Raw genomic sequence first — 12,500 nt, forward strand, 5'->3', positions numbered from 1 at the left:
GCAGTTTCAATCTGTGTGGTAGTGTTATTGGGTCAGCAAAGAGGACGGACTCACTAGGATGAGTTTCCCAGGCGTGAGCGCTGACCTCACACATAAACACACAAGTCAGTATGTCCACTGTGAATGTGTGTGAGTGTGTTCTTAAACTTTATGGTGCTTAGTTACTTGAAAACACTATTTTGCAGTACAAAGATCTTAGGGGAAACCATCATTTTTTTATCAGCCTTCATCTCAAGTTGTTGTCCTATGGACTGACAAGAGACCCTGAGTATCTACAGTTTCCCCATAAATAACCCTTCAGATATTTTATGTCAAAACAGTGTGTGCGTGTATGTGCATGTGTGTGTGTGTGTTTTTGCACCCTCTCCGTGTCTGCTATCTGAGGCGTGAGACCTGCTGGTTTATGCAGCGGTGCATTCCTCTCCTGATAAGGGACTTGACCTCGGAACCCTGGTACAGTTCAAACACAGGTCACAGTCAGGCTGGCCCTGTTACTCTGAACAGCGCAGCAGGAGTTCGGCAGGAGAGAGGGAGGAGGAGCGAGAGAAGGTGAGAGAGATGAGTGGAGGGGTGTTGAAGGGGCTGTTTGGTAGAGTGGATTTGGCCAGGACAATAACCCTGAGAGTCACATGTGAGCTGGTGTGTGTGTGCGTGTTTGACCTGAGAATACAATGAGAGCACGCCTCAACACGAAGCTACAGGAATCTGAGAGCAAAGACTTAAAAGGGCAACACTGCCTCCTCAGAGAGACTGACAGCATGACCAAGAATGAACCCATAGTGAGTTAGAGAGCTCTGCAGTATGAGAACCAATACCACTATCACAGCATTACATCACATACTAAGACCACATTACACCCCACATAACCTACGCATTACAGTGTCTCCACTACGTCCACATTATGTCATCCACAATCCTCACATTACGTCCCACACCAACACCATATCAGTGTCCCAGCACACTGGTGCCTTGCACACAGAGCCATTGACTGTAGAGTTTGTGTGTGGACGGGGTCACACCAAATCTACAAGTCAAACTCACAAACACAGGAAGGAAACCGTTTCCGTTAGCAACATGTTCCGCCCTTGACATTATCCTGAGGAAAGAGACCCTTCTGTTCACTGTTTATAACAGTGCCAATACACTGGTAAAACATGCAGTACCTAAATACCAGAATGATAGATAACCAGAAGCAACATTACTTCCATGTCCTTTACCTCTTTGAGTTTGTAGTCATCAGTGAGGTAGAGGGCAGAGGCTGGACAGATGACATCATCCATTCCAGCACAGTCTGTGTTATCCAGTGCTTCCTTCATCTTTCCCTCCCTCCCTCCCTCTGTCTCTCTCACTCTCCTCTCTCTCTCCCCCCCTCTACCACACACCCAGTTAGTGGGTCAGTATGAGCCGGTTCACATGAAACCTAGCCTCACTCAGAACCAAAGCTAACCCTGCCACACAGAGAGGAGAGAACAGTTATCACAGCTATGCTTCTCTCTCTCTCTCTCTCTCTCTCTCTCTCTCTCTCTCTCTCTCTCTCAATCTACCTCTTCTCAGGGCTTCCAGAGTACAATGGACAGCAGTAAAACCCCTTTAGACCCTCCCTTCAATCCTCTGGGCAGGGCGGTCAGAGAGAGAGAGAGGGAGAGAGAGAGAGAGAGAGAGAGAGGGAGGGAGAGAGAGAGAGAGAGGGTGGTCAGAGAGAGAGGGAGGGAGAGAGAGAGGGAGGGAGAGGGAGAGCGAGCGAGATGGAGGGAGAGAGAGAGGGTTGGCAGAGAGAGAGGGAGGGAGAGAGAGCGAGAGAGGCAGCGAGAGAGAGAGAGAGAGAGAGAGGGAGGGAGGGAGAGAGAGAGAGAGGGGAGAGAGAGAGGGAGGGAGAGAGGGCAGTCAGAGAGAGAGAGGGAGAGAGAGAGAGAGGGAGGGAGAGAGAGAGGGAGAGAGAGAGGGAGGGAGAGAGAGAGAGGGAGGGAGAGAGTGCAGTCAGAGAGAGAGAGGGAGAGAGGCAGGGAGAGAGAGAGAGAGAGAGAGGGAGGGAGAGAGAGCGAGAGAGAGGGAGGGAGAGAGAGAGGGAGAGAGGCAGGGAGAGAGAGAGAGAGAGAGGGCACACACTGGTGTTTTTCCCGCTCTCACACCCTAATGTGTGGACAGCTGCTGATCCTGGGACAGTTTGGAAAGCGACACCTCAGTGTTGGTGTGTGTGAGTGACTGAGTGAGTGAGTGAGTGTGTGTGAGGGAATGAGTGTGTGTGAGTGAGCGCATATGAGTAGTGAGGCCTACATATTTGAGTTGGCATGAAAGTGTATGTTTTTGGGTCTGTGTGTATGACTGACAAGGAGACTGAGGCCAGAGGGAGTTGTGTTCCCTCACAGTCAAGGTAAAAACAGAGCAGACCCTGATCCAAAACCCCTCAAATAAAGCCAGTAGAAGAAATACAACACACACAAACCCCAAGTGTACAGGATCTGTGCACACTCTGTTTGTGTGTGTGTTTGTGTGTGTGTCAGGGTTGGGGTAAATTCAGGAAGTACACAGAACTTCCAATTCCAATTTTCTTTAATGGAAAATATGGAATTGGAATTTGGTTTACTTTCTGAATTGACTGGATTTGAAATAGAATTGACCCCAACCCTGGTGTGTGTGTGTGTGCACAGCCCACATTTCCTCTCACAAACCTCACACACAAAGGAAGGAACTTCCCCTAAATGATTCCCCACCCTCATACGGACCTCTCTCTCTCCCAGGTGCTGACCTCTCACAAACCTCACACACAAAGGAAGGAACTTCCCCTAAATGATTCCCCACCCTCATACGGACCTCTCTCTCTCCCAGGTGCTGACTGACCTTCTTTTATCCATTAAGTCCCAGTAAAGGGAGGGATAGAGGGATGGATGGATGGAGGGATGGAGGGATGGAGGGAGGGAGGGATGGATGGATAGAGGGATGGATGGAGGGATGGAGGGAGGGATGGAGGGAGGGATGGAGGGAGGGAGGGATAGAGGGATGGATGGAGGGAGGGATAGAGGGATGGAAGGAGGGATAACAGTTATATAAAAAGCTAATTAATGTTGCGTTCCAGACCATGGAGATATTTGTCAGGTTAAAAACCCATATATAACACTAGCTGAATGTCATTCTTCAATTTGTTACATTTTCAATCTCATCTCTCCACAGTGTGTAATGATCTCATCTTACTGAGACTCACACATCTGTCAGAGCAGAATAGACTACCTTCAATTTACTCACTCAGAGTATCAGGACAAACAGCAGGATAACTACTAAAACTAGCAGGAACACTAGAAAAACATGACAAAGTGCCATAGAATGACGATAGAGAAAGGCTGGAGGAGGAAAAGAGAGGTGATGAGAAAGGGAGCGAGGGAGGATGAATATAAATTGATACTGATGGATATGAGTCACAACATCTCATCTGCTGCACACACACACACACACACACACACACACACACACACACACACACACACACACACACACACACACACACACACACACACACACACACACACACACACACACGCACACATTCAGGCACGCATGCACGCACACACACACACACAATAGGGGACAATAAGGGATTCAAAATTGCAACATGAAACAATTTGAATTCCCTTTGAAGAACTGTGTGATGTACACCAGTGGAATAATGTATCAGCATGATAGCATGCATTATAACACACACACACACACACACACACACACACACACACACACACACACACACACACACACACACACACACACACACACACACACACACACACACACACACACACACACACACACACACACACACAACAATCAAACAACAATCAAACAACAATCAAACACACACACGGAAGCAAAGTAATTTTGTGCACACAAGCACACAGATACGTTCACACACACGCACGCAAACAGAAACCCACAGGAACACAAGGCTGGATAACAGGATATGGAGTGAGTCTGATTCAGTGCTGATCCCAGGGGATTATGGGTAAAGCAGAATGACTTATCTGGCCATCTCCTATATCCGCCTACACTGGGACCTGGACAATACAACACACACACACAGTCACATGCAGACAAACACACTCCCAGTAGTGCTGAGGACTGTATATTGGTAAACACTGAACCCTTCTGAACCCTCCACATCATGAACTGAGAACTCCTAGGTTCTGTGATCCATTAGTGAGGCTGACCTCATACTAGTGGTGATAGCACCTCATCGCTGACTCAAAGAGGGGGAGGAGGTAGAGGGGGAGGGAGGTAGAGGGGGAGGGAGGGACAGGGGGAGGAAGACAAAGGTAACACAGGGACGATCGTGACTAGAAAGGATAAACACACAGATTATTCTCCCATTACGTCAGTCTCAGCTCAAGGTCAAAGCATTCTCTCTCCTCCAGGACAGCATAGATAGAGCAACAGAATGAATAGAAGAAGACATTAAAGAACATAGACACATCTAGTGAATGGCTGACAACCCACAGAGAGATACAAGGCCAGGTCTTACTCTAAAAGTTACTATTTCTGCTGTTGACAATGTTTCAATTGTGAGGGCAGCTGAGCTAGAGAGGAAGAGAGAGAGAGAAAGAGAAGTGCATTGTTCCAGTAGAATAGAGGGGGCTGTGGGAGAGAAGGCTCCTGGCACCTCCAGTAGGCCTGGGATCCAAGTTCACAGCCATACAGGAGACGGGTAACGTGTGTGTGTGTGAGACTTTATTGGCCCACATTTCCAAGTGAATTTAAAGTTTGACCACAACAAGAAAGACTCTGATCTGTTTTTATTTTGGGACAGGGAGAAAAGAATGCTGCTGTCATAGCAACCCAGTGCATTTCTCCATGGCAATGGCCTGTGCTCCAAACAAATTGGGTTGGAAAATGAGCAGGGGCCCAGTGGGAAGTCTGTTAACAAACATCCCTCTTGTGTGTGACTGTGTGAGAGTAACTGCATCGTTCTCTTTCTAGTCTGAGACACAGTATCTTCCCCATCATAGACAATCTACTATCAGTGTAGTGAGATTCAGTAGCGCTATATCTCCTCATCATTACTAATTCATCAGCCATCAGCCCACACAGTGGAACACACACCGCAGACAACGTTTCATATGATCAACTGCTCTACAGTATACTATACGTTGCTCTTTCTCTCTCTCTCTCACTCTCTCTCTCACAAACACATGCACACACACACACACACACACACACACACACACACACACACACACACACACACACACACACACACACACACACACACACACACACACACACACACACACACACACACACACACACACACACACACACACACACACCCTGCAGTCAGGACTGAGATGATCTGAATCAATCAAAGAGCTCTCTGATCGCACACACACACGCAGAGACAGTGCTGTTACCCAGGGAGCTGGCCCAGTAGATTGGGTAACCGGAGCTCCAGGGCACTTGGCTCCGGTCGTGAGGCCCAGGACGGCACCCTGACGCTGGGGTGATACATCTCCCCATCACCCCTGCCCTGGAGCTACTGCTGGGAGAAACATGGTCTCACAGCGAGCCTGATCCACCCAGCTCACTGGGGCGTTTCACACACACACACACAATAATTAAGGCCAAGGGACTTATTATTATTATTATTGAGTATCCGTGTGTGTGCGTGTATGTGTGTGTGAAGAAGGGAGTTGCATGGGGTATGGAGGCTGCAGATGCGGTATCTCCATTCCCCCATTACTGCTTTGACCTGACAGATATGTAATCGATGACACTTATTGGCTAACCGTGGGTCAAACAGTAACTTCATTGGTTACCTGCAGATCAGTGTGTGATCCTATTGGCTAATGGCCCCTGACATTGTAAAGGAACTTCCTCCTTGTACAGTGAGATAAATCCAGAACAAAACCAGACATAAAAAACATTGCAGGGGAGCACAACAATCGCCCCAGACAAAGAACCACAGGACACATGCCGCTATTGCGCTCCTCCCCCTCTCCAAAACACAAACCAACGACAGCCAAAACAGAAGGAAATGAAAGAATGGGAAGAATAAATGATTGCCCCTGAGAACCACACCTTAGACACCACCACCACCAACCAAACAGAGACAGACACAAGAGAAGAGACAACCACTCCCTGTCCCCTCTGTCTCTACCCCTCTTTTCTTCCTTCCTCTCCTATGTCCTCTTCCCACTTTCTCTCATCTACCCTCTCACGCCATCTCCCTTTTCCCCTTCTCCACCCTCTCCTCCTCTCTGTCTCTCTCCAGTGTGTGTGTGGTGGGGCTAGTGAGAGGGGTGCTGGCAGTTGCCTGGTAACCAGTCTAATTGAGGGGTCTCTAGAGAGTTAGTGTTATCAGAGCTTGGGCCCCCTGTTCTGTTCCAGACTGCCTTCTCTTTCTATTCTAGCACTCATTCGCTCTTTCTCTCTAACAGTTCCTCTATCCCTCTCTTCCTCTGTCCGTATATTTTTTATTGAACTTTTATTTAATCACGGGAGCCCAATTGAGACCAGAGCCTCATTCTAAATGGTTCCCTGAGAAACAATTTACAAATCAACACGATAATTCAATAAAACAGAACCACACAAAGGACTAGATATAGCAGTTACAGATACACTACAGTTCAACAACACCTATCAATTACTACTATCAACCAAAAGACTTGTAAAGCTCAGTGAATTCCTCCCTCATCAGCGTTCTACACGGCCCTGTTGGCACCACGGAGTCAAGAGGGCGGCGCTAAAACTAAAGGCTGATTTACAAAGGTCAGTAGAGACACGAGGGACCTCGAGAGTTAACCAACCCTGTTATTGGGTTTGGTGCTTCGTATTTTGATACTTTAGTGGAGAAGTGAGATATGTTGGGATATGAAGCTTGTGCAGCAGAGCTTTGTAAACAAAAAAGGAGAAATCTACGGGAATTTATAGCGGTCCAGCCAACCTGCTGTTAAAGGATGCATTGATGAGTATTAAACCTGTCACCTATGATAAAGCAAAGCGCGATATGGAACACTGCATCCAAGGGTTTTAGAGTTTTAGAGTGGTTGCTGCATTCTGATAAATGTGTCACCTGTACAACCTGCTTCCTGTTGTTGGATAGACAGTATCTCTCCTTTCCATCCCTCTTTCTTTCTGTCTCACCATTAGTCCTCTTGATATACAGCACCTCTCTTTCTCTCTCGGCCAGTCTCTCTCTCTTTTTCTGCTCTCCATCGCTCTTTATTTCTGTTTTTATCCGTTTTTTAATCGTGTGGCACTCTCATCTCTCGTTTTTAATCTTGCTCTCTGCCTATTCCTCCTATTCTGTTTCTTGTTCATGTTTTTCTGTTTTTACTCTGCAGTCCCTCTGGCTTCTCTTGTCTCTGTTCCCCCTCTGTCCCCTCCATTTCTTCATCTATCTTCTTTTTCCAAATAAACATGGCGTACTTACTGAGGAAATCCTTATCCCATTATACAACACGCGCGCACGCGCGCACACACACACACACACACACACACACACACACACACACACACACACACACACACACACACACACACACACACACACACACACACACACACACACACCCCTGTGATGTGAGCCACATGGGGGATTAACAATGCATAACAGATAAATATGCCATGTTAGAAGCAGTGCATCTGTTCACTGCTCTAAGGATAAACCCCCCATAAAACCCCCATAGGCAACTCAACTGACTGTGGATCAGCTCTTAGCTCAGTGTGTAACATCATGTAATGATCAATAGAGCAGATCAGAGCAGCTGTGGATAGGCCTTCACTGGCCAGTATGGTTCCTTACAATACCAGGGACAATCAGAGGAGAGGAGAGGTCCACACACACACACACACACACACACACACACACACACACACACACACACACACACACACACACACACACACACACACACACACACACACACACACACACACACACACACACACACACACACACACACACACACACACAGCTCTTCATCTATACTCTCTTCCTCCTCCCTCTCTACTCCTTCCTCTCCTTCTCTGAATATCTTTCTCTTCTAAAACTATCTTGTTTTTAACCACCACCTCATTCCTTTCTCCACCTCCTCTATTCTTCCTCCCTCACATTCTCCTCTTTTTCAAATCCTCCTCTTCCTCCCTTTTCCTCTCCCTTCATCCAAGACCCACCTTCTCCCCCTCTACTCCTCCTGTTTCCTCTCCTTCATTGCTGCACCCCTCTCCACTCCTTCATCATCTCCATTTGATTTTTACATCTACGTCCTTTCCTCCTCCTCCTCCTCCTCCTCCTCCTCCTCCTCCTCCTCCTCCTCCCCCTCCTCCTCCTCCCCTCTCCCCTGCATTACAACAGCCATGTTGTCTGTATTCTTGCTATGAGGAGAGTAAAGCTCTGTGATGTACTGCACTACTACGCTGCACTCGTCTAATCATTCCTCCTATTCCTCATTAAGTAAAGCGGGACACTTCTGTCGCAGTCTGGAGGTGCCATTTCCAACCCACCCACCCACGCACTCTCACATCACACACACACACACACACACTCTCACATCACACACACACACACACACACACACACACACACACACACACACACACACACACACACACACACACACACACACACACACACACACACACACACACACACACACACACACACACACACACACACACACACACACACACACACACACACACACTTTTACATCTACTGGCTGTTTTGCGCTACAGTGTGCAATAAACACATTGCATCTCAAGGATATACTCAATAAAACACATGACAATAAACACTTAAATATGTTATGCACACACACACACACAGACAGACAGACAGACAGACAGACAGACAGACAGACAGACAGACAGACAGACAGACAGACAGACAGACAGACAGACAGACAGACAGACAGACAGACAGACAGACAGAAACAGCTCACCCTTCCCAGACATCTATTGATCAGGCTCAGCCCAGGGGAAAGGGGGGAGGAGGGACATTATTCCCTGAAGTTAAATGTGCGCTTAGCAACCGCCCTAGTCATCCAATTCCCAGACCCATCCCATCATACAAACAACAAACCCCACTGGGATGTGCCTGACAGCCATGACAAACAAACCCCTGCAAGATACGAAAATCACTAATGACAGTCAGTCAGTATTACATGATGGAAACCTTTGGGAATGCACACATGCATACCAGTCCTACTGCAGTATCTTCTCCCCTGGAGGGGCAAGCTCAACCCCAGAGCAGCGAAGCTCTGACCTGCCTGCTCCACAACAGCTAACATGACATATCCTCTACTATACTAACAGCTTTCTGTCTACCCTCAGCGCTAGTCCCAGCTAACCTTAGTCAGTGTCCTGTCTTACCTGGTGAGAACAGTTTTCCTGGTGAACCATCCTTCACAGCATCCTAGACAGGTGCAGGCTGGCTGCGCCTCGGGAATCACAACGGGAATGGGATGGGGTGAGGATTACCAAAACTGCTGCAGTTTTCTGGCGAGGAGAGGGGGGAGAGATCCAGCCCAGTCCCAATCCGGACAGAGAGACCAGAGAGAGAGAGATTGACTGTATGTCTGTGTTCTGGTCTCACTCTCTACTGATCCTGCTGCTACTGATATAGCTGCTCCTCTCCTCTGTAGTGTCCTCTCTCTCGTTTTCTCTCTTTCACTCTGTCTGTCTGTCTGAGAGAAGGGTAGTATCTGATCACTTCTTTTCCAAAAGAGAGGGAAAGGTAGGGTGGGAGAGAACTAAAAAAAGGGAGGGGAGTGAGAAAGAGGAGGAGAAACAGAAAGCGAGAGTGAATCTGTGGCCGTCTCTCCCCCTGCCGGAACGGGGGAGGGGCAGAGTGACTCATTACAGACACAGTCAGCCAATGGGGTGGTAGAACAGGGAGGGCGGAGACAGGGGGGCGGGCTGCGGGATCAGAGGGGGAGGTGGCCTTCCACTGGTGGAAACGTCCCATAGAGAGAGAGAAAAAAAGGGGGAGGAGGGGGAGAGAAAAGAAGAAAGAGGGAAGAGGAAGGGGGAGAGGGGAGGAAGAGAAGTGACTCCCATACCAAAAACCTTTCATCTCAATCTCTAAATCTTCTCTAAGTGCTATGACACTATCTTAATACTGTTATCTATGACCTAATTACAGTATTTTGGGGATATCAAAAGTCTGCATGGTGCCTTTAAAAACAGAAAACTGTTTGAATGTATAGCTAATGGCAAACAGCACATCATATTCATATTCACAGGTTTTCACTACTTGTGAATAGTTGACTATTTCCTCAGCGTTGGTGTGTATGACTATAACAGGATATATGTGTCTGTTTGAGCGTAGCTCCTTTCCTCTCTGTCCCTCTCCGTCCCTCTCCCTCTTCCGGTCCCCCTGTGGTACAGGATTATAATCTGTCTGGGACAGATGGCCTCTCCATAATCCACCAGCAGGGAAGGCCACCCTGGATGAACTCTTCTCTCTCTACCGTTCCCTCTATCCCTCCAAAATTACACAACAATAGCGAGGCTATATACAGGGGGTACCGGTACTGAGTCAATGTGGGGGGGTACAGGTTAGTCGAGATAATTTGTACATGTAGGTAGTGGTAAAGTGACTATGCATAGATAATAAACAGCGAGTAGCAGCAGTCAATGTAAGTAGTCTGGGTGGCCATTTGATTAATTGTTCAGCAGTCTGTTAACTTCTTTGGTATAGGGGGCAGCATTTTCACTTTTGGATGAATTTCGTGCCCATAGTGAACTGCCTCCTACTCGGTCCCACATGCTAATATATGCATATTATTATTACTATTGGATAGAAAACACTGAAGTTTCTAAAACTGTTTGAATGATGTCTGTGAGTATAACAGAACTCATATGGCAGGCAAAAACCTGAGAAAAAATCCAAACAGGAAGTGAAAATTCTGAGAGTGGTCGTTGTTAAAGTCATCGCCTATTCAGTTCCCTGTAATATATGGATCTGTTTGCACTTCATATGCCTTCCACTAGATGTCAACAGTCAGTAGAACGTGGAATGAAGCTTATGCTGTGTTGTGGGACCGGATGGGAGGGGAATGAGTCAGTGGTCTGGCAGATTGCCAGTTCTTGGTCACGCGCTTTCCTCATTATATCGTCTTGTGTTCCATTACTTATAGAGACTGAAAATAATTCTCCGGTTGGAACCTTATTGGATATAAATGATAACAACATCCTGAAGATTGATTCTCTACTAAGTTTGACCAGTTTATTCGACCTGGAATATAACTTTTTGAAGTTTTCGTCCGACGTTTGCCTGCATCTGTGCGAGCGTTTGGACACGTGCACTACACATGCTAGCAAAATTAGCTAATTGGACATAAGTAATGGACATTATCGAACAAAACAACGATTTATTGTGGAACTAGGATTCCTGGCACTGCATTCTGATGAAGATAATCAAAGGTAAGGGAATATTTATGATGTAATTTCGTATTTCTGTTGACTCCAACATGGCGGAGAAATGTTGTTACTATCTGAGCGCGTCTCAGATTATTGCATGGTGTGCTTTTTACGTAATAAAAAATCAAAAATCTGACACAGCGGTTGCATTAGGAACAAGTGTATCTTTAATTATATGTAAAACATGTATCTTTCATCAAAGTTTATGATGAGTATTTCTGTTATTTGACATGGCTCTCTGTAATTACTCCGGATATTTTGGAGGCATTTCTGAACATGGCGCCTACTCACTCTTCTCTGAATCCTCACAAGGCCCCCCCGACCTTCTCCCTCTGTATCTCCACATTTTCTTCACGCAAATGACAGGGATTTGTGCCTGGTCTCCGGAAAGCAGTATATCCTTCGCATCGGACTCATTTAAGAAAAACTCTTCATCCAGTCCGAGGTGAGTAATCGCTGCTCTGATGTCCAGAAGCTTTTTTTGGTCATAAGAGACGGTAACAGCAACTTTATGTACAAAATAAGTTACAAACAATGCGAAAAAACAAACAAAATAGCCATTATCGTCACCACTTTCATCACCATTATCTTCGCCACTATCTTGCAGAGTATTCAACAAATCTTCTAGATCAAAGTATATTGTTTTGTATTGGTAGTCCATGATGAAACGATAGCTTAGCTACTGTGCAGAAGGACAGAACACTCCATCCATCAATCTCTCTCTCCCTCCATCCAATGATCTCTCTCTCCCTCTCTCCATCCTCTCTCCGGTCAAAGATAGACAGATGTCTCCCACACCGTATGCCCTCGCTGGTATGTGATTGAGAGATCGCTCTTTCTGTCTGTTATTGATCTCTGTTGGGTAATGGTGCCATTTCCCGATAAGCCCAGTCCAGGGTTTAATAACCTGGAAGTAGATCGATGTTGTTCCTGGTCTGATCTGAGTGGCCAGGCTCTGGTTCGTTGACTATGGTCTGGAAGTGTCAACAGGGTTAAATGTGGCCCACTGGGCTTACAGTAGAAGGTCCAATAAGACAGAATAGAGAGGAACACTACATACTACAGCTGCATTGAGGAAGGATCCAGTGTTTCAGTAG

At 46.8% G+C, this 12,500-nt stretch overlaps 1 protein-coding gene across 3 annotated transcripts in view; it reads right to left on the bottom strand.

The window, feature by feature from the left end:
* schip1 (schwannomin interacting protein 1) overlaps window positions 1-12,500 on the bottom strand; it is a 50,961-nt gene that overhangs the window by 17,215 nt on the left and 21,246 nt on the right. The window contains exon 1 of one of the 3 annotated variants that reach the window (XM_038961367.1): window positions 9,352-9,726. The exons of 1 other annotated variant lie outside the window; for it this stretch is intronic. In XM_038961367.1, the coding sequence (XP_038817295.1) occupies window positions 9,352-9,381 (30 nt within the window). In that variant the 5' untranslated portion in view covers window positions 9,382-9,726. Of the gene's footprint in view, window positions 1-1,217; window positions 1,312-9,351; window positions 9,727-12,500 lie in introns of those variants that run through there. One more of the 3 variants, XM_038961366.1, reaches the window with a different exon arrangement.

This window comes from Salvelinus namaycush, chromosome 23 (genome assembly GCF_016432855.1).
Source record: "Salvelinus namaycush isolate Seneca chromosome 23, SaNama_1.0, whole genome shotgun sequence".
Classification (NCBI taxonomy): Eukaryota; Metazoa; Chordata; class Actinopteri; order Salmoniformes; family Salmonidae; genus Salvelinus; species Salvelinus namaycush.